The sequence below is a fragment of the Pteropus medius genome, unplaced genomic scaffold (assembly GCF_902729225.1).
Source record: "Pteropus medius unplaced genomic scaffold, Ma_sr-lr_union100, whole genome shotgun sequence".
Classification (NCBI taxonomy): domain Eukaryota; kingdom Metazoa; phylum Chordata; class Mammalia; order Chiroptera; family Pteropodidae; genus Pteropus; species Pteropus medius.
The window spans coordinates 850,435-872,439 of NW_024347855.1; the positions used below are offsets into that span (position 1 = coordinate 850,435).

General features: G+C 44.7%; 1 protein-coding gene and 1 pseudogene across 1 annotated transcript; both read right to left on the minus strand.

The window, feature by feature from the left end:
* Positions 1-970: 970 nt before the first annotated feature.
* Positions 971-20,275, minus strand: F10 (coagulation factor X). The gene is made up of 8 exons (XM_039878786.1): positions 20,115-20,275; positions 17,380-17,540; positions 11,472-11,496; positions 10,409-10,522; positions 8,481-8,612; positions 6,109-6,359; positions 2,862-2,979; positions 971-1,708 (listed from the first exon to the last, which is right to left on the minus strand). Exons 1-8 carry the CDS (start codon positions 20,182-20,184, stop codon positions 1,119-1,121), a joined length of 1,461 nt encoding a protein of 486 aa, XP_039734720.1. The 5' UTR covers positions 20,185-20,275; the 3' UTR covers positions 971-1,118.
* LOC120615622 (lysine--tRNA ligase-like) lies at positions 14,932-17,373 on the minus strand (annotated as a pseudogene).
* Positions 20,276-22,005: the final 1,730 nt, after the last annotated feature.

Consider the following 22,005-nt stretch of genomic DNA (forward strand, 5'->3'; position numbering starts at 1 on the left):
AACCTTGCGATATCTCCTGTTTACAAAAAAAAAAAGCTACTGACATTTTGGGGAGTTTTTGTAGTGAGACTTTGAAACTTTGCTTAGCAGAGTTACGCAAAACGCAAACTGTATAGGGACATTTGGAAAACAAACTGGTAGGTCTGGCTGAAGTGACCTTTTTTGTTTTCTAAAAGCACATTTGGTTTCCATGACCATTTAAATCAAGGGCCTAGAGCAGTGCAGACAGTGACGGCGAAAGACTTGGCATTTAGAAGTGACCTAGTTGAGAAGAGGGGAGCCCTCCTGCAGCCCTTGCCAATACACACCACACACTCGGGGGTCACCGAGGTGCTGTAGAAACTTCTGGGGCCGTGCCCACCCCACAACCTCTGGTTTAAGTGCTCTGGCTGTGGCCTGGACGAAGGACACGTAAACTGCTCAAGAGACCGTGCCAGGGTGGGCCTGGGCTTGGACATATTTTAAAAGTGCCCCAAGTGATTTTAGCAGGAAGCCAGAAAGAACGTGTGGTCAAGTCAATGTTAAAACATCCCTGCCAATGAGAAGCCGTCTGGGCCTCTCCTTCTCAGGGAACCCGCTGCTCACAGAGGGCTCCTGGAGGACATATTTCCACCGCTGTCTCAGTCCTAGAAGGTGAATGAAGGTCCTGGGGAGGCTACGCTGGCACAGTGGGGAATCCCACCCCGATCCTGGGATCCCTAGGTGAGGCCGCCCAATCGTGGGCTGGCCTGACCACTGCTGCACCTCCTTTCTCTGCTCCCAGAACCTTGGTCATTTATCTCAAGTGTTCTGAGCATGGCTGGCAAAGACAGCAGTTTAGGTCAACGAGAAACAGGAAAACACACTACAAATGGAAACGGCCGCCTCATAGTTTTGAGCAAAGGAGTCGTTCTAGAGTTTTGACCCCTGTCCTATAAATTATAACATTTCCTGAAGAAATTTCCCAACCTGACGAGGGAAAGGCAAGATCTAGTGTTCCAAATGAAAATTTCATTTCCCACTTCAGTAGAGCAAGAACAAAATCAGGATAAAGAACCGATACAGATCTAATCTTTGCAGATAGGAAACCTATTCCAGGGTGCAGCCTGTTCAGAATGGCAAGTATTAAGATAATCACTTTAATGGGGAGTAGGTGTAGGGGTCTCCTGCTGGCTCAGGGCCCTAGCCTTGGCTTTCATGGACCTATCGATCCACTTGAGGAAGTTGGTGACTTTGGTGTAAACTCCATACTTTCCTTTCTGTGCACATCCTTCTCCCCAGCTGACGATGCCAGTGACAAAATAGGTGTCCTTGAACCGGGTGACATGGGGGCCCCCACTGTCCCCCTGACAGGCGTCCTCTGGCTTGGCGTCGTAGCCGGCGCAGAACATGTTCGTGGTGATGGCGAATTTGCTGGACAGCTTGCACGTGTTCCTGTCCACATAGGGCACCTCCAGCATCTTGAGGGTGGTAGATGTGCGGCCTTTCTCGTGGGTGCGCCCGAAGCCGCTCACGATGCCCGATTTCTGCGTCATGAGCGTCGACTCGGCCCAGTCCTTCTCTGGCAGGCAGGCGGGAGCCACGTTCATGCGAAACGTGATGGGCATCTTCAGCTTGAGGACGGCGATGTCAAAGTCATAGGTCTCCTTGACAAACTTGTTGTGCTTTATGATCATCTCCACCTCATGTGCCATCTCGTTGCCTTCTTCCTTTTCCGTGTTCCGTTCACCTGGAACATGGTGAGAACACAATGCTGCTAGCTTAGTCTGGGCCATGCATTTACATGTGGCTTCTTTTTTAAAGTAGTTATTTTATTTCTGATTAAAAAAGGGTATACGATCACTAGAAAAGTTGAAAAATATAGGAAAGCATAAAGAGGTGAATAAAAATGAGTTTCGATTTCACTCTCCAGGGGTAATCATTGGTCACTTTTTTTTTTATATATATGTTCAGTACTTCAATGACTTTCAATTCATTCATTCAAGGACAGATATTTCCTGAGTATGTATTGTGTGCTGGGGATACCAAGGAGTCTTATGTTCTAGACCCTCACTGTCCAGAGGGCTGCCACCAGCCACAGGGGCAACTGGGCACTTGAAACATGCAGCTGGTTTGAACTGAGATGTGCTGTGAGTGTCAAATTTCAGGCTTAGAATGAAAAAAAAAATTCAAAATAGTTCATAAATAATTTTCAAATTGATTACACGTTGAAATGATAATATTTGGGGGTATACTGGGTTAAATAAGATATATTACTAAAATTAATTTCACCTGTAAACTTTTAAGATGTATAATAGAATGTTTAACATAACTAGAAAATTAAAATTCCATGTGTGGCTCACATTTGTGGCTTGCATTGGATTTTCATTGGACAGCTCTAGAGTCTGATGGAAAAGGACAGACGTTATGAAATAATCCCACAGACAAAAATATGAGAGTTGGAGGGACTCAGTGCTCAGATCGTTGAAGGAGGGGCTCTGGACGCCTTCTCAGAGGAAAGGTCACTGAGAGGAGGCGCATAGTGCTGGGCGTGGACACCCAGAGCCTCAGGAAGGACCGTGAGAAAGGAGGTCTGGGCTGCTTCAGGGAAGGCCACCCTGTCCTCCTCTTCCTCCTTCTCCTTTCCTCCTGAAGCTCCTCATTCTCCTCCCCCACTACTCCTCGTCTTCATCTTCACTCTCCTCCTTCTTGTCCCCTATCCCCTCCTCGTTTTCTTCCTCTGCCCTTCATCTTCCTCCTCTGTGAAACACCTCTAGCCCACACCTTGGATTCCAGTATTTTATCTAGTGTTTCCAACAAATTTGATCAATTCTAGTGGTCTCTGAAAATAAGGATGTGATGGTGGGCCCTGCAAGGCAGCTGAAGGGTGTAGCACCACTTACCTACCCTCACCTTGAATCTCTTGGCTTGGTGGAGACAGTGAGCTGCGGTGAGTACATAGAATTCATTCAGGATGGTGCCTCCACAGAAGCCCTCGTTCTCCTCATTAATGAGCAGAGCCTGCAACGAGAGTGCCAGAGCCAAATAGGTTGAGTCTGACTTTCTGAGAAGAGGAATTTGGAACTTTTAATTCAAGTCTTTCTCCCCATTCCCCCTCCTTCCTGGTCTGCATCAGGGTCTCCCCCTCTTGACGCTGGTGTGCCCATGTGAGCCTTCCCCTGCTCTCTCCCTCCACCCCTGCTGCCTTTTCTTACAAGAGAACCTGTGGAACGCAAGGTCCAAGCCAGTGCACCCACAGTGCCCACCTGACCACAAAGGCTGTGGACCTTCTGACGGCGTGTCCCACTGACCATTCAGATCGGCACCTTGACATATTCTCCAAGAGGCAGCTCACCATCAATCCCCTGGCACCTTCCCAGCTTCTCCCTATGCACTTCCTGACTCCACAGCATGGGTTTAGACAGCACCTCGTGCCTTCCGGTCTTTGCTTCATGCACCAGCCAATGGATCAACTTATTCATTTACTCCACATTTGTTTCTAAGCACTGGGCGTTGGGTGGATGCTGTCACGATTTACCTACATCTTTCTCCACCTGGACTACAAACTCACTTTAACAGAAATTAGTCTTTTATTTCTTCTAGATCTGTCACAGCACTCTCTAAAGTGTTATGCACAGAAAAACAATTTTCACTGTGGTAAAAACTTTTGTTGTCTATGTGGTTAATGAATTATACCCCAGACCAAGCAGAAGCCAGTCTTTGGAGAAAACGCTTGCCTAAAGTGGCATGACTTGTGGTTTCTAGAACAGTTCAACTATTCAAGCCAATCTCCCACAGACCATGGAATGCCACCATCGAGGTTAATTTCCTTGGAATCCATGTGGCTACACCTGTAAGGGATTTTCTCTCTGATTTGGGATTTGGGAGTGAGGAGTGTTCCACCTGGGAATGAGCAGTGACGGGGCAAGCGAGGGGCACCACAGACAATTCTCTCATTTTCCTTTTTCTCCAAAGAACCAGGCTTGCAAATCCAGAGACGGAGCACTTTTTGTTTTTCCTTTCTCTAGGGCAACTGTCCCCATCCCCTGAGCTGTGGCCTGTTAGGAACCGGGCCACACAGCAGTTTGTAAGGGGCAGATGAGTGAGTGAAGCTTCATCTGTATCTACAGCCACTCCCCAGCGTTAGCATCACTGCCCCAGCTCCACCTCAGATCATCGGGCATTAGATTCTCATAAGAGCACTGGTCCCTTGTGTCAAAAAGGTTGGGGACCACTGCTCTAGGTAATTCCACATCCTCTAAGCAACAATTATTGACTGGGGATATGTGTAAATTAATGAAACAATTAACATCAAATTTTATAAGAATTCTTCAAGACATTCCTGACTAGTATATAATACAAATGCTCCTTGACTTATGATGGAGTCATGTCCCAATAAACCCACTGTAAATTGAAAATATCCTAAGTTGAAAATGCATTTAGTACACCTAACCTACTGAACATCACAGCTTAGCCTAGCTGATATAAAATGTGCTCAGAACACCATAGCCAAAAACACTGGAAATGCAATTCGCTGTAGAATATCAGTTGTTTACCCTTCGAATCACATGGCTGACTAGAAGCTGCGGCTCACTCCTGCTGCCCAGCATCGTGAGAGCGTATTGTACCGTATATCGCTAGCCCGGAAAAGGTCAATGTGTATCCCTTTTACACCACCGTAAAGTCGAAAAATTGTAAGTCAAACCATTATAAGTTGAGAACTGTATGTAGTATTGTTTTTTGCTTTTTTTTTTTTTTTGCATAATTTATCAACTCATAATCCAACGTGGGTGATGAGTAAGGGGGTCAGTCTTTCTAAGACTTAGACACTGACTCTTCTTCCTTTAGATGGAGATGAGGCAACCTCCCAACATTGGAACCAGCAGAGTAAGAATCAAGAACCCAGCAGACTCATTGAGGAGACCCTCTGATGAGGACTCTTCTGCCTGAGTGCCTTACCCTGTCCTCTCTGCCCATGGAGCCTCATCCAAAGCCACTCTCAGAGCTCCAAGCCAAACACCTCTGCCCTGTGGGGAGCTTGTCCTATTCATCCCAGTGGAAATTCATTATAGTCTCACTGGTACCACTTTTGTGGCTTTTATCACACATCGACTTGAATTGTAGTCATTTGGGTGGATCTCACCTCCCTTCCTAGATCTAGATGTCCACAGGTCAGAAAAGTAACTCTGATGATTTCATAGCCTACATATACAATCCTCAATATTGTGCCTGATGTGTAATAAGTTCTCCATAAATATGTGTTGGCTAAATGATGACTAGAATGTTGAAATGTCCTCTTGGGCTCTTGATAATTCAAATGCACACCTGTCGTGCAGCTTGGAGGTAAAGGGTGAGCTGAGGTAATTGCTAAAGGTTGGTGGTGGCTCTGGGAATTTTGCTTGTAGGAGAAGTCATTTTGGTTTTAGGCACTAAAAACTTATGTCCAAGTTAGGCTTTCCAGGTAAGATAGAGGACATCCAGTTAAATTTGAATCAAATAAATAGCAAATAATTTTTAGTATAAGTATGTCCCATGTAATATCCGGAATAGGCTTACATTAAAAAGTATTCATGTTTATCTGAAATTCAAATTTAAATAGAAGTCCTGTGTTTTACTTTGCTTAATCTGGCAACCTTAGTCCAAATCAACAATGAAAGAGTGATATTTTTAACTTTGAAAACTAATGGGTATATTTTTCTCTAAGGTGTCATCTGCCTCATTAAGATTTAGGTGTTTAAGTAAAAAAGTTTACCAAATTAGAAATGAAACAAGGAGAGTGCATCTTTCTGCCTCCAGTCAAATAGAAGAGTGAGCAAAGGCCTCACCCATCATCAGGGGAGTGAGTGGCCCTCTACCTGTTGACCCAAACTTGAAGCTTGAGCTGGTGCCCCATCTCTCCTTCTACTGTAGGTAGAGGTTTTAGGACTCAAACCTTGGGCACATGGATGGAAATGGGAGGCAGGAGTGGGGTGGGGGCGAAGGCTCAGCCTCTTCTTACTTCAGGCTCCTTCATCTTCAGAGCTCAAAGCCTGCTAATGTGCCATGTGTGTGTTTGGGCAGTGTGAGCCCGGCCTCCATGGCTGTGCCTGTGGGACCCAGCCAGGATGGGTATCCAATCCAGTTAACTCACTAAGCTCGCTCAGCAATTACCTGCCAGGGACACTCGCCCTCTCTGCAGTCCCTCCCACCCACTATCCGGATGAGGCTTCCCTCATCCTCTTCGGGGCTCGGCTCTGTGTTGTTAAAGTCAAGCAGGTGGAAAGGGTCCTTGGTGGGATGCAGGTCTTTAGGGTCGTACTGCTCCAGCATGTCAGTTTCAGGAGGATCCTTGCTGCTATGGGAGGCCTGGGCCACTGACCTCTTCCTCCGTCCCAGAGTGAGTTTCCCACAGGGAAAAGGTTCTGAAAGAAAAACAACAACAACAACAAAAACGGGCGTGGGCCTTCAGCAAAGTGGACATCGCCCTACACTGCATGTGTAGTTCACTACGCAGCAGGAGGAGTCATGAGGCTGGAGAGAAGGTCCAGCCTTCGTGGTAATGGGGTGAGATGTCCTTGAAAATGCAGGTGGGGAAGACTGAGGAGTGTACGTGGTAACTGGGAAGGGGTGTGAGGAACTTTGGGGTGCAGCGTGCTCCAAGTCTTGGTAGGGGTTGGGTTATAAGGTGGATGCAGTTGTCACAATGCAGGGAATGTGTACTTCACATCGGTGCACCCCACTGTGTGTCAGTTTTATCTAAAAGACAGTGCCAAGGACTCTGACCTCTGGGGTTGACCAGAATGCTGAAGCATCGAGGGGGATGTCTGCAATCTACTTGGAAATGTGTCAAAATAACAAAGTGGCTTGCGGATGAACAGAGGATAGCTGTGGAGTAGATAGGTATGGTGACGTGTTAATGGTAGAACCCAGGTGGGGGCATATGGGTGCTCACTGCCAAATCCTGTCAACCCTGCTGTGTGTTTGAAACATTTCTTAATGAAATGTTGAAAAAAATGTTTGGAGCAAGAGGGACAATATGTGCAAGTAATTGAGGCATAAGAAGGAGCACCGGACATGGCTTTGAATGATAAAGTCTAAAAAATGATAGCTATGCTTGAAACACCAAGCATAGGGGAGACGTCAGTAAAATACAAGAAAGCTTCCTTCCTGTGTTATCACACACTAAGGAACTGAGGCAGAGCAAGGGGGCAAAGTAGGACAGAGGAAGGGAGTGGTGTGGAGGGCCGAAGAGATGAGAGACGGAAAAACAGCAGATCTGAAAATGGATGGCTTCTCTCTGCTGCCTTGTGTTTGTCTAACATCAGATAAGCAAAACTTAGTTCTTTTGACCGTTTGCGTGTGCTCCTGCAGGGCCTGAGGACCTGCCCCCACACACCACAGTAGACTGGTAAATGTATTAGCTGGTGATAAAGAGTTCTTCACCCTACAGTTTGCTAGTTTTGTGTTAATATTTGTAATCACTGTCCGTTGAAATTCTGAATTAGGAAGTAGTTTACCTGATTTTATTTTCAAACATCAAACTTTATTTTAAATTGATTCGTGATTATTCCTGGAATTAAAATAATTTGCCTGTATGTCATGAGTATACCTCCCATTTTTGAACCAGTTTAATTTTAGAATCTCCTTACTAATAGAAATGTAAATGACATTGCCTTTTACTTGTTGGGAGAGTTGATGTTAGGTAATTACAGTCATCCTGGAATGCTTCCACCTCTGGGGGGCAGGCCTGGCAGTCTGCATTTCTGCCCCCTTCATTCCCTCCTGTGGTGCCGGAATTGTTGGTCAGTCAGCGGACCACCCACACTTTGAGGAGCAAGTTGGGATGCTATGAGAAGTACATTAAGAGAAAGGAGTGGCCTCTCAGAACCTCTGGCCCGAGGTCAGCCTTCAAGCAGTGGGGGAACTTCCTACTGTGTGTGAGATCCAGGCTCTCTCACACCAGGGACCTGGCTTGTCACACTGCCCCTTTATAGGTCTTGCCCTCTGTGAGTTTCTGGGCCAGACTCTTTTTATTAAGGAAAAGAAAAAAAGAAACTTGATTAACATTAGGGCCCACATAACCTAAATCAGTTCTTGAGGCTCCTTGGTCTCCCTGCAGGCCAATCCACCCTCTCCCCAGCTTCACAGCTCCAACGGTCAGGCCTGCACTGCCCCTCACTGGCCTGCAGGCTCACCTCAGTTCACTGGAACTTCTGCTCCCGCCCTTCCCAGCGCAACAAAACACACCTTCTTCCACTGATCACATAGTTACTTAGGGTTTGCTATGAGCCAGGCACTGTGCAAAGGGCCCTCCATGAATTATCCCCTTATGTTTTCACATTCACTAAGCAGTTAGGTAATATCGCTGGTTCCATTTTTCAGATGGCTGACAGAAACAGTGGGTCTGTTTCCAAACCGCTTGGCCCACCCGGGATGTTCCAGCTGTCCCGCTCACCAGCACTGGCACATGCCTCGCTGGTCTGGAGACGGCTGGCCTCTCCGGCTCAGGGAGCCCTGCTCGGGCGGCCTCATGCTTCTCCTACCTATGGAGATGCAGGACTTGCCATTGTCGTCCAGGATGTACCCACTGGCACAGGAACACACCACAGAGCTCTGCTCCTCACTGCAGAACTGGTCACAGTCTCCATTGTCCAGGCTGCAGAATTTCCGTGTGGCTACGAGACAGGCATATTGGCTTTCAGGACAGACCGGGGAAACTGAGGCTGCAGATGGCTGGGAGGAAGGACAGCAGCACCAAGGGGACAACACCAACTAGTCAGGCCCACAGAGGATCATCGGACAAAAGCAAAGGGCCAGAGTCAGGCGGCCGATGCATATCAGCTGGTCCCAGTGCAAACAGGATGGGGCTGCCCAGAGCAGGCTGGAGGGGTGTGGGGACCATGCCTCTCCACATGTTCTTCTCACTGCCCCAGTGCCTCCTCAGCTTGTATGGGGAAACCATGGCATCCACTCAGGGGAAGAGCTGCGTGTTTGCCAGGCTCTGGGCACTAGACTTCCAGAAGGTCCTTAAGTAACCTGAGCATGCCCGGTGCCATGCACTGGAGGCTGGGGGCAGGTTCTTAAGTTCAGCCCTAAAAAGGCTCATGGATGTTCACCAGAATGGATGGGCTGCCTGCAGGAGAGTGGGCTTTGGGGCCAGGTGCTCTGGAAGAGCCTGGCAGAGGGGCCAGAGGCCCACCCACTCTGAAGCTACAGGATTCCCTGTGGAATAAGGGCCCTAGGGTCTGGGGTCCGGGATTCAGTGCGGCAGGAAGGAAAAACAGATGGTGCACATCTTGAAGTCAGGCCAACCTGAGTTGCAGACTGGCCCTTCCATCACTTGCTGTGTATTTTGGGCAAGTTATTTAAACCCATAGGACTCAGTTTCCTCACTTGTAAAGTGGTGGAGTTCACGCTATCTCACAGGATAACCTCACAGGTCATATAAAACTCTTGGTGCAGCGCCCACATGGGGCCGTAGCTCCTTCAGTCAAGGCCAGGCTTTGGACCTCAAGGCCAGGCTGAGTGCATCCCCCACAGTCTGGCAGCTCTGACTAAGCCAGAATCACCCATTTGCTTCCACTGAACATCTAACTCTAAACTCACATCAGTGATGCCATCTTGGCAATTTACTTTACACTCCGCATTTGGATTTTAATGAAAAAACAATTACATTGTAAAGACTAATATTAATGGAACTTTAGAAAACATTCACAATGGCCCTGGAGTCAGCCAAAAGGTATACAGGGGTGGCAGCTCTGGACTTGGGATGAATGATTTATAACGGATATTCTCGTTAGGGAAAATTCCAAAGTAATCCAATTAAAGAGCACATTCTAAAGATTATATATTAAGCAATTTTTAAAAAAAGCAAATCTTTCTTTTTAGGGAAAACTGGTCTAATACTAACTTAATTTTTATTAAAAAATTAATCATCATATTAGGAAAACTCTTCGTGACTTTTCCCTCTAGAATTAATTGAAAATATCAAATTTTTATAATCGGACAATCCTGAACATTTAATATTGACGTTTGCACTAGCAAACGTAAGTGAAAGGTGGTGATTCAGAACCATTGCCCAGGACCACAAGAGATGTAAGTAGCAGCGATTATTCTACTCTAAGGAGAAGAAAGTCAGTTCTCATTTCTACATTAATACATCACGTGCATCATTATTTTTCCATAGTCTCTCTCGGAGGAAGAGAAGTGACAGTGTGTCTCATTGTACTCCAAAACTGAGTGGAATGTATGACACATTTGGAGCTTTTACTGTTGTAGTTTTTTTTGTTCGTTTTTTGTTTTTTGTTTTTGTTTTTGCTGTTACTACAATGGCACATTATAATGGAGCACAGAGTTTAAATCGGAAGTAACGTGAGATTCCTTCCTTGGGCATTTTAGCTTTTTCCCTCTTTCCCACCTTTGATTCTTCAGGTAACTCAGGTTTGAAGGTATACTAAGAAGAGGAACTCACATAATTCACAGTTTTTGCCTTCGTAGCCTTCTGAACAGGTGCACGTGTATTCCCCAAGGCCGTCTTTACACTCTCCCTGATTCTGGCAAGGATTGCTTTCACACTGGTCGCCATCTGCAAAGAAAAGATTTGGAAACCAAAGTTTGCGGGCAATTTCCATCATTATGGAAATGACTTTGCTGTGTTGATCTTGGCACACATTTTTCAGATTACTTGAGTGAACTTGGAATTCTTCTAGTTTCTCTATAAAAAATTTCTCCTATCTGAACTTCCTCATCTTTTGTTGCTATGTGTACATGATGCCCTTATCTAACTGGATCATTGACTGAACTTTCCAATTTTTGCTGACATGTTTGACAGTGTTTTTTCATTACAGTGAGGGGCTCTGGGCTGTTGACCACATGGGACCACTTGGAAGGATGGAAGATAGGTGATTGACACTCATTTCTGGGCTGAGCATTGACAAGAGGGATGTTCAGGTTCCTCTTTCGAAATGCTCTGGGGGTAAAATGAGAATGCAGAGACTGCTGTCCAGCACTAACATGGACTTCACATTTCTCGGTGCATTTGTGCAACCTAATTTGGAGATGAGTCCAATTATCATTTTGAGAAATTTGAATATTGTTACCAGAATGAAAACATGCCATTTGATTATATACCAATGATTAATAAATCATTGAAAACATACCAATGGTTAATACCATTTCAGATGCTATAAACATTAATGCAAGGTGGATACCTTATTAGAGAAGCCAATCTTTTTGTTTCTAACTAACCTACTTGGATTTAAAATATTATCAACAAATTTGGTATCCTTAAATGAGAATGAACTGATTTAAATCTATATTTAATAACAAAACCAAAATTAGTATAAACTTATAAAAATATTTTATAATAACTGTTATGAAAACACTAAGAGGAGAAAAGTATTAAATAAGTAGGATCCGAACAGGAACAGAAAGGAAATTCAGAAAGCCATTTTCAAAATTCTAATACAATCTCTTCCAATTTAAATAGCCTAATGAAACTCTTTCGCTTAAGATTAAAATAGAAAACATCTCACCTTTGTATTTATTCCAGAATTCATTCTAAAAGGGGGAAAAGATTTTAAAAATGCATTAGGGAAAACACAGACATTTATACCAAAAACAACCATAACCTAGTAACTCAACCTGAGGAGCATACTTTCCCAAACAGAGTTCATTTTCTGAAACAAATTGCTCTAGAACTTATTCGATCTAAAAGGGAAAGTTTTTCAGATTTTCTGCATTTATACAGATGTGGTTTCAATCCTCTCAAATGCACCATCTCCGTTGCCTATTGAAAATTTGTTTTAAAGTTAATCACCAAGAAATGAATTGCACTAAAAATAGTTTGCTGTGTTTGCTACCCCAAGCTGATCAATGAATGGTTTTTAGTTGAGATACCTGGGACAAAGATTTGAAAAAAGATTGAATGCTTGGTGAATAATCTCATTATAATAATTTTAAAATGGTAATTGGTAATTAGCTTAAAATAGGGCATCGAGAACCCATATTACACTAAAAAAAGCGTTCATAGCCTTAAAAATATTTTGCTGTCTCTAGTAGGTTGACTAGTGTTCCCCCTGCCCCCACCCCACCAAATTCAGGTGCAATCTCAAAATATGACCTTAATTATAAATAGGGTCTTTGCAGATGTAATTAAGATATCGATCGAGATGAGATCACACTGGATTAGAGTAGACCCTAAATCAATGAGAGTGTCCTTATTTGAGACAGAAAAGGATGCAGAGAGACACACAGAGAGAAGACCATGTGAAGATGGAAGCAGAGATTGGAGTGATGCATCTACAAGCCAAGGAATGCCAAGGATTGCTGGCAGCCCCCGGAGGCTAGCAGAACGGCATGGGACATAGTCTTCCTCAGATCTTCCAGAAGAAATCAACCCTGGTGACACCTCGATGACAAAATTGTGGTCTCCAGAACTGTGAAAGAATAAATTTCTGTTATTTTAAAATACATGGTTTGTGATTTTATTTTACTTTTCTTTTTTTGTCTTAAGGTAGAAGTTTTGATTATCAATTTAAGACCTTTCTTTCCAATGAAAACATTTAATGCTATAATTTTCCCTGTAAGCACTATTTTAGCTCCATCCCATAGATTTTATGTTGCATATTCATTTTTTGTTCAGTTGAAAAAATTTCTAACTTCCCTTGAGACTTCCTCTTTGGCCCACAGATTATTTAGAAGTGTGTTGTTTAATTTCCATGTACTTGAAAATTTTCCTGTTATTGATTTTTGGTTAATTTCATTAAGATTGGATAAAATATTTTATATGATCTCAATCTTTTAAATTTGTTAAGGTGTGTTTTATAACACAGGATATGGTCTATCTTGTGGAAAATTTTGTAAATGCTTGGAAAGAAAGTGTATTCTGATGTTGTTGAGAATCCTATAAAAATCAATAAGATTCAAGTCAAGTGCTGTCCAGAGAACTGGAGGAAAAAAAATGGTAAACACAATTCTATGGTACTTTGATTTCTAGTCTTCTTCAATTACTACTGCTATTTACTTTTCAGGGTCCTCCGATGGCTGCTCCATGCATTCTATACAGGATTTGTAGCTGCATTCAGTGGGAGAGATAGGGTGAAGTGTGCTTTCTCCATATTACTCAGAACTAGAACTTGCTGATAACCTTTGATCCAGTAATCCTTCTCCGGAGCACCTATTCTTAGAAGATAATCCGGAAGAAATATATGTGTTTTCATAAAAGCAATATAAAATAGCTTACATGGTCAAAACATAAAAGAGTAAATGTGTCCATACAATAAAATATAATTTAACTCTTTAAAATTCTAAGTGTGATGGCTATATAGAAGTAAGGAAGATTGTTTGGGAAATAATGCTGAGGAAAAAGGTAGAACATGAACTTGGATTGGCATTACAATTATTTTTATTATTATTATTTTTTACTATATAAATTTATTTATTTGAATTAGTTTCAAGTATACAGTACATTGGTTAGACATCTATAATGTTCATAAAACCATCCCCACAATTGCTCCCTCCCTCTCCTGGCCCTCCACTTAACCATCATATTAATGCTATCTGCATTCCCTCTGTCATGCTTCCCATACCCAACTGTCAACTACTAATTTGTACTTCTTTAACCCTTCACCCCACTCCCCCAGCCTCCCCACCCCGCCCCTCTGTTGGTCACCAAATTGTCCATTATATTTGTGAGTCTGTTTTTGATTAGTTTGTTCTTTTTGTTCCTTAGATACTGCATATAAGTGAAATCATATGGTATTTATCTTTCTCTGTCTGACTTCTTTCACTCAGCATAATAACCTCTAGGTCCATCCATGTCATTGCAAATGGTAGGATTTCATTTTTTAAAAATTTATAATTATTATTTATGCCTACAGCACCTGGTCTTCCTAGGTGGTCTCCCACCCAAGTACTAACCAGGCCCGACCCTGCTTAGCTTCCAAGATCAGACGTGGGGCTTATTCAGAGTGGCATGGTGGTTGACCATGGACCATGGCTCCACTAGGGCATGAACCCAGGACCTTTAGCGTGTAAAGCAGATGTGCTAACAGCTACACTATGGAACTACATCCAGGATTTCATTTTTTTTTTAATGGCTGAGTAATATTCCATTGTATATATGAACCATAATTTCTTTATATAGTTGTCTGTTGATGGGCATTTAGGTTGCTTCCACATCTTGGCTATTATAAATTGTGCTGCCATGAATATTGTAGTGCATAGATCTTTATGCATTATTGTTTTGGTTTTCTTTGGATAAAGGTATTTCTATTTTTGATTTTTTGAGGAACCTCCATACTGTTTTCCATAGCGGCTGTACCAGTTTTCAATCCCACCAACAACGTATGAGGGTTCCCTTTTCTCTGCATCCTCACCAACACTTGCTGTTTTTTGATTTATTGATGATAGCCATTCTGACAGGTGTGAGGTGATATCTCATTGTGGTTTTAACTTGCATTTCTCTGATGATTAGTGACCTTGAGCATCTTTTCGTATGTCTGTTAGCCATCTGTATTTCCTCTTTGGAGAAGTATCTGTTCAGGTCTTCTGCCCATTTTTGAATTGGATTACTTTTTTGTTGTTGTTGAGTTGTGTAAGCTCTTTATAAATTTTAGATATTAACTTTTATCAGATGTATCATGAGCGAATATCTTCTCCCACACAGTCGGTTGTTTTTTTGTTTTGTTGATGGTTTCCTTTGCTGTACGAAAACTTTTTAGTTTGATATAGTCCCATTTGTTTATTTTTTCTTTTGTTTCCCTTGCCCAAGGAGATATATCTGAAAAGAAATTCCTGTTACAATTTCAGAGTTTGCTGCCTATGTTTTTTTCTAAAAGTTTTATCGTTTCGGGTCTTACATTTAAGGCTTTAATCCATTTTGAGTCTGTTCTTGCATACAGTTTAAGAAGATGGTCCAGCTTCTTTTTTTTGCATGTATCTGCCCAATTTTCCCAATACCATTTATTTAAGAGACTGTCTTTACCCCATTTTATATTCTTACCTCCTTTGTCATATATTAAGTGAGCATATAGGCATGGATTTATTTCTGGGCTCTTTACTCTGTTCCTGATCTTTTGCAGAAAAGATTTCTGAGCCATACAACTTACAATTATTATTTTCTAGATAGAAGTGCCAACTGTTGTGCTTTCCAATGTATTATTAGTGGTTGCCACGTTCTCCTTGTCTTCAGGTTTCATGGCATAAAACAGAAGTACTTCTTTGATGTTACTGGAGTCTGTGAGAAGCACGATGATGCAGTTGATGCCCACACCACAGCCATCTGTGGGTATTCTATGATGGTATAAAACTTTTCATCTATGAACATGGCCTCCTCATCATCAGCGGTTTTGGCCTGTTCTTTAAAAAGCTGCTTGCTGTTTCACGGAACTATTTCCCTTACTTTAAGCACTGCACACTTCCTTCTTCAAGACAAAAAGCTCAAAGTGTTCAGTGAGACCCAGAGTGGTCCATTTGGCCAAAGATCTCATTATCTGTGCGTGATCACAGATGAATGTGGGTTTGCTGCAAGTCACTTTCGTAAACTCTCTGACAAGCTTATCAAAGAGTCCGGCTATGGTCTGAGATAGAGGACGTTCAATAGCTTTTGCGACACAAATATTAAGAATTTTTTAACTTTCTTCAGTTCTGAAGAGGTTAGCTTCTGACAGCTGCTGGTGCATTAGTTTCTCCCACGTCTTTCTCTAGTTCTTCTACCATGCTGACTCTCTGGAAGGCTGGGATGAGGTGAATCTCAGATGTGGCCTTCTGGATCACCTAGATGATAGGTGATCTTGTGACTGTCTGTAATATGCTTCAGTATCCCTGATATAATCTCTAGGATTTCATGAGATCATGATAATCAGCAGAGGCCACATAAGACTCACAAGTAGTGAATTAAAGTCAAGTCATTTGTAATTGGCAACCAGTTTCACAAACCTGGACAATGCCACTGTCCACCACCAGCATCTTATGGTAGAGTTCTAGGGAAATTCTTATATATAAATTCATGTCCAGTTTGTTGTGGTAGGCGATGACAAATGTGGCCATAGCTCCCCTTGAGATAAAGTTCGTCGTAGGAATTTCAATGTCTGGAATCCCAACTTAACCAAGAAACTTCTTATATATGTGATTTTCTTAGTGTGGATGACAAATTTCTTCTTCACAAAGTCATTCAGATTCAAGCCCAAGTATTTCCAATGATATTGTGTTTCCTTGTCTTTGAAGCCAAACTGAGAATGAGGTGACATATGTGAGCAAGGAGGCAGCAGTGTGATTTTGTGGAGAATGATGCTCAGCAAATTCTTCTTGGTTTGTCTAGGATTTTCCTAAACTCCAATTATGTCTCCCTGAAGCAGTTTTCAATATGAATAAATTCTTCTTCTGATTTAAATTCCATGAAGTGGCCATGACTTGCAACTTGACCTGTTCCAGAAGGGCACAGGAAATGAGCTTCCCCCAGCTCTTCTGTCATGGATCCTACTCGCTGGCTTTAAGGCGATGTTGGTGAGGTGGTCTCCAGGGTGCAGGGAGTGAGCAGGAGTCCACGTGGAGCCTGCGTGTTGCAGGTCTTACCAGCACCTAGCATCTGGTGGATACTCGACTGGCAGAGCTGTCTCTCGTGGAGCTGGAGCTCTTGCTTGGCCTCCTTCTCTGTTACTCTCAGCTTTCAGGTGTCTTCAGCTCTTTCTTGTCTAGTTTCAGCTTGCCACCATCTACTGTCACCTCACTGCCTCAGGGTGGCCACTTTCTCCAAGGGCCCAACCCAAGGTAGATGAGGCCCATTAGTGGCTTTCAGAGCAGGGACCAAGGCCCTGTCTATTCCAGGAATGAGGAGGCGGGTGCCTTTGGAGCTGTTTTATGCATGGTATTGGGCCTTGGAGCCCAGTGTCCCTCCTGTGTTTGTGTGCTAGGTGCTCTTTGGGGTAAAACTCAGGTGCCCAACATCCAATATGGTGGCGACCATGGATTTGGGCAAAAATCCAATGGGCCCTATGTCTCTATGTGCATGGCCCAGTCCTGGGGAGATATTGGCCGAGGCCATGAATAATTTTTAAATAAACTTTTAACATTTTAGAACTGATTTAACGATACCTTCGGAAGTTCTTATAACTCTTATAACTGATTTCGGGCCATACCTTCCTCTAAGTTTTCCCACCCATGAAACAAATTGATGTGCCTCACTTGGTGGGTGAGGAGACAGGAATGAATGCCGTTGCAAGCAGTAGAAGGATTCACAGTCTCTCTAGGCTCCACACCATAAAGTCCCTGCCGGGCTGCTCTCTCCTCGTGCCAGAGGCCGCAGCACAGAAGGGCACGCAGTGGCGGCCTGGCACGGGCTACACTGGCAGTCTCCAATAGAGGGGTAACCAGGGCAAGCCAGCAGCCCCCTTCTGGCCCAGCGTAGTGCAGAACTGGTCTCCCCGTCTCGCCAGCCCTTACCGTACTCTCGATGTTCTCAAAGACTTCTCGGGCCTCTTCGTAGGAACACGTCTCCTCCAAACACTCTCTTTCAAGGTTTCCTTTCTTCAGCTCTTCTAGAAACGAATTCGCCCTCCGGGCCCTCTCCAGGACAGTGTGGGCATGCTCCCGGTTGATGAACACTAGAAGAGAGGGAAGGATACAAAGTTGAAAGTTCCTTATCAAACTACCCGCTCTCTCCCCAGCCTGTAGTATCATGCCACCTCTGAGCTGCAAAAGGCTGAAAATTCTCTTTCTTCATGCGCTAAGGCGGCTGGGAAAAAAATGCCCATCTCCCTCACGACTACTCCATGAGTCACGGTATAAGACACGTGTTCTAGATCCACATATCCTTCTCTGGAGAAGTTAACACATCCCATCCAGCCAACTCACCAGCCTCCCTATACATTCACACCCAGCTTTATATGGGCAACCCAAACTCTCTTTCTTGAGCTCTCCCTTCCCAGAGTGGTTCCAGGTCACACTCACCCTCCTCCCCAGGCTACTCCATTCTGTGCTTTGGCTCAGCATGTACCCCTCCACTCCCAGCCCCACGCTGAATCCCACCCACTCTGCAAGGTCTCAGCTGAGTTAAGTGGGGAGTTATGATACTGTTTTTTCTTTTTTTTTTTAAATTAAGTTTATAGGGGTAATATTGGTTAATGCAATTATGTAATTTTCAGGTGTATATTATCATTTGACATCTGTATATTCTATTGTGTGTTTACCACCCGAAGTCCAGTTTCCTTCAGCTACCATATATTTGATCCCCTTTATCCACTTCACCCTCCCCCAAACCCTATATTTGACCCCCTTTACCCCATCTACCTCCCCGCTCCTCCCCCACCTCACTAGTAACCACTAGTCTATAGTCCTCTGGTAACCACTAGCCTATAGTCCATGTCCATGAGTCTCTGTCTGTTCGTTTGTCCTGCTCATGTGTTGCTTTTAGGTTTATATCCCACATATAAGTGATATCATGTGATTATCTCGAGGTCCATCCACGTCGATCATGATCCACAATTAAAAGTATGATTTAAGTCCCAGGACACACATTAACACAATTAAAACATAAGTTTTAAGAAATAGTACTTACTACTATTTTCTACAAAATAGTACTTACTACAAAATTTTCTACTTGATTCTGTTCTATTTCACTAAAAAACCTACTAAATTGATTCCATGATTCACAAACGAGTCATGACCTGTCAGTTAAAATGCCTCGAGTCGGGGAATCTCTGGATCCTCCCTCTGGTGTGAATCTACAGTGGAGTTGCCCCCATTTCACCAGCAGAGTCTTCTCTCTCTTTCTCTCACTCCTTTACTTTTGCCACTGTGATACAGGAGAGTTTCAGATGCTTTTCTTCATCCTCTGCTCTACCTTCTCTTTTTTTCCACTGAAGAATTTAGAGATTTAGAGTCTCACCGTAATAAAAACTCTCCAAGTTGCTATTTCTAGTCTCCACCTTCCTCCTGAGCTCTCTGTTTTCAGCTCTCTCGCCATGATGGAAGTCTCCCCTCATCTCAGAACTCCAAACTCCCTGTGTTCAAAACTAAAAACAGGACTGCAGAATCGAGAGGCCTAGAGTTTCAAATATATCTTGGTCACTTATTACTTAATATTAGCAAATGGGAATTACAGTACATACCTACTTCTTAGAATTGTTTTAAAGAATGTATATTACTCCTGGTGTTCAGTTTGGTACACATTAGATGCTCAATAAAGGTTAGCTTCCTTCCTACCTCACATTACTTTTCCTTCCAAATTCCCTGTTTACTATCCCAACAATGCCAGGCTCACATTTGTTATTTGGGGCCCCTCCCGCTACTACTCCAAGTATCTGCTCCACTACCAAGAGCTTGCTTTGGAATACAGCCTACACATTGGTTTCTTCCCTGTTATTTTTTTTTTTTCTCTCTCTTCTTCACTTTTCACCACTTCCTCATCTCCCATAACACCTGTCTGGGTCCCCTCCGTCTGCTCCTCATTGTTCCTGTCCTTGCACTTGATTCAGGGTGCAGACAAGCCCCAGGGTCCTCCCAGGGGTGATGCCACCTCTGCTCTCCCCTCTGGCTTTGCTCTGCTTCTCCCCTTCCTGAGCCTTTTCTCTTTAGACAGACCCCAGGGTCCTGGAAGGTACAGAGATCCCTGTCTGTCCAGCCTCGAGTTGGTCAGCACCTTCCCCTGGCTGAGCCAGCCTGCGGATGGCGACACTGGCTTCTCCCTCATTCTCTTCCCTCCCATGGAAACTCCTCTCTTGTGACCCCCTTGCAGGCCTCTCTCCCCAGCTCAGTTTGGCAGGAGGGGGAACTTCTCCGTCTCTGCCTGCCACCTCCCTCTTCTCTTCCTCTCTCTCCATCTCCTTCCCTGTCTGTCTTCTATCTGTTTCTCTCTCTGTCTCTCTCTCTTTCTCTCTGTGTCTGTCTCTTTCTCTATCTTTGTCTATCTCTGTCTCTCTGTCTCCCCCTTTCTCTGTCTATGTGTTTCTATCTATCTTTGTGACCTCTAACCCATGGTCTCACTCTCCACCCACAGGGTGGCACGCCTGGCTCTAAGCTATCTTTGGCCGAGACCACCAAGCCTAGCTGTCTCATGCCAGCCTTTGACATAGGAGGCGCACCCACCATCCAGGTTCAAGGGCATTATCCCAACTCCCTACACTCCCTCCTCCTCCCTGGGGGCCACCTCTGCGGTCTGTAGGTCAAGGGGTGCTTACCGCTTCCCCCTGGCACTAGGAGGCCAGCCAGGGAGGCGCTGAGCAGGATGAGGAACAGCAGGCCTGCCATGGTGGGGCCTAGGACAGCGTCTCTGTCCCAGCTGTGACAGGCCTCTGGGGCAAGGTTCACTCACCCTGGCTTCAGGGTGGCTGATTGTCCTTCTGCTTATCACAGCCTCCTGATTGGAGCCTGAGACTGCTGGAGGTGGGGGGCAGGGGCAAGTGACTGCACTGGTGCATTGTCACCTGGCCTGTGCACCCCTGGGGAGGTCCCTGTCTAACCTCGTTCTTGTCAGTAATTATATCCAGGGGAACCTGCTGCGTGTATAGGAACTTTTTGTTCTAAGAGAGTAAAAATATCATTTTATTTCAGATGTTTATCCTTACTACTGTGATAAAAGCTAAGTATCATTTTCCCCATCTTTTTTCCAGAACAGAAAACTGGTGAAATGTCAGTGGTACATGTAGGATTTTCCTGCCTTTCCCTTGTTCTGAAATGTTCCTTCTGCTCAAGGGCATCTCTCTCCAGGTGGTATAAGGTGGGGTCTCACAGAGGGTCTGGTGCCTGCGATTCACCTGCATGTCAGGCTTGTACCTCCCACTCCTAAAATTCAGGGGCTCCGGGATCCTTCCATGCTATATGGTTCGTTGTACACAGGCTCCCACATATACTTTTGGGAGGATACCCCTTGCCCAACGTGCCTGGAGGGGACTGCTCTGTTGGAATCCCTATGCGATCTGCTGACCATGGGGCAAGTTGGCTGAGGTTGAGAAGGGCTGTGCCAGGAGCTGCTGCTGGATATGTTGTGGAGGTGCACGGCTTTTCCTGACAACAGCTTTGCCACGCATACCTTATTGTGGGCCAGGTGGGGGTGGAGAGGAGGATGAGCCCAGAGTCAGAGGCCTCACAGTGAAGTCCATTGTTCACTTATGCAAAGCTCAGTACGAGTCATCTGGGAGAGAACATGCAGGGTGGCACGGTGCCTGCGGACCTGGAGTGGAGGGGGCTTCATTATCCAGCCCCTCCATTATGGTTCCCACTCCTTACTCCTCTTGTGCAGGACCAGGAAACGAGGAGGGCATTGTTTCCAGGGAACCCTGGAGTCTCGCCGCTTGGCTTACATCCCGGGGAGATTCCAGAACTCAGGGTTCTGTCTCCTGACAACAAATGATAGGCACCAGGGAAGGGCAAGTCATCTCAGGTCAGTGGAAGCAGCCTGCACTCTTGGTGGCCAGGCCAGTAAGGGAAAGGTGCGTGCCACACAGTGGGTACACACCAGGTGCCATGTGCTCTCCCAGCCCAGAAACTTCCCTGGGGCATCAGGCTCTGGAGGAAAAGGCTTGGGAACTGGCTGGTGAGGCGAGTACTTTGCTGAGAGAGACAGAGAAAAGACCCATGGTCACTTGGATATAAGTCCCATTACTTAGCTTGTTCATTGCTCTGTCTCCAGCACCTAGAGGGGTGTCTGGCACATAGTATATACTCATTGACCAACAGATGGAGTGAATCTGTGTGGTCCCAAACGCTCCTGCTCTGGGCTCCGAGGCCAGGTTGGTCTTTATTGGGGTGGTCACTGTGATGTGCAGAGCCCGATCCTTAGAGACAACCTGAAGTTGGTGCCCTAGGCCTGTCTTGCCTGGTCAATTTGTACTGTGATGTTGTCACTGAGCACATTCAGAATGTGGGGGAGGCTGGATTCTGTGTGAGCCCCTTCCTCTCCCAGGAAGGGAAATGGTCAAAGCTCTACTCATAGAAAGATGGACATGATCTCTAACAGTTAGTGTATCTGCACATCAAGTGTTAGCCTTTGGGGGTTATCCCGATGTCATCTGGCACTCGTGCTTATGACAGCCCTGTGACAGCCCTGTGATGCAGGGGCCTGTGTCACCC

What these genes read in the sequence shown, in the direction of transcription:
- F10 (XM_039878786.1), bottom strand. Translation starts at nt 20,184, where the DNA reads ATGGCAGGCCTGCTGTTCCTCATCCTGCTCAGCGCCTCCCTGGCTGGC. An exon ending in AGGCAAAAACTGTGAATTAT is followed by an intron (nt 8,613 to 10,408) that starts GTGAGTTCCTCT and finishes CCTGTCTCGTAG; the next exon opens with CCACACGGAAATTCTGCAGC. An exon ending in CAAGTCCTGCATCTCCATAG is followed by an intron (nt 6,360 to 8,480) that starts GTAGGAGAAGCA and finishes TTTTTCTTTCAG; the next exon opens with AACCTTTTCCCTGTGGGAAA.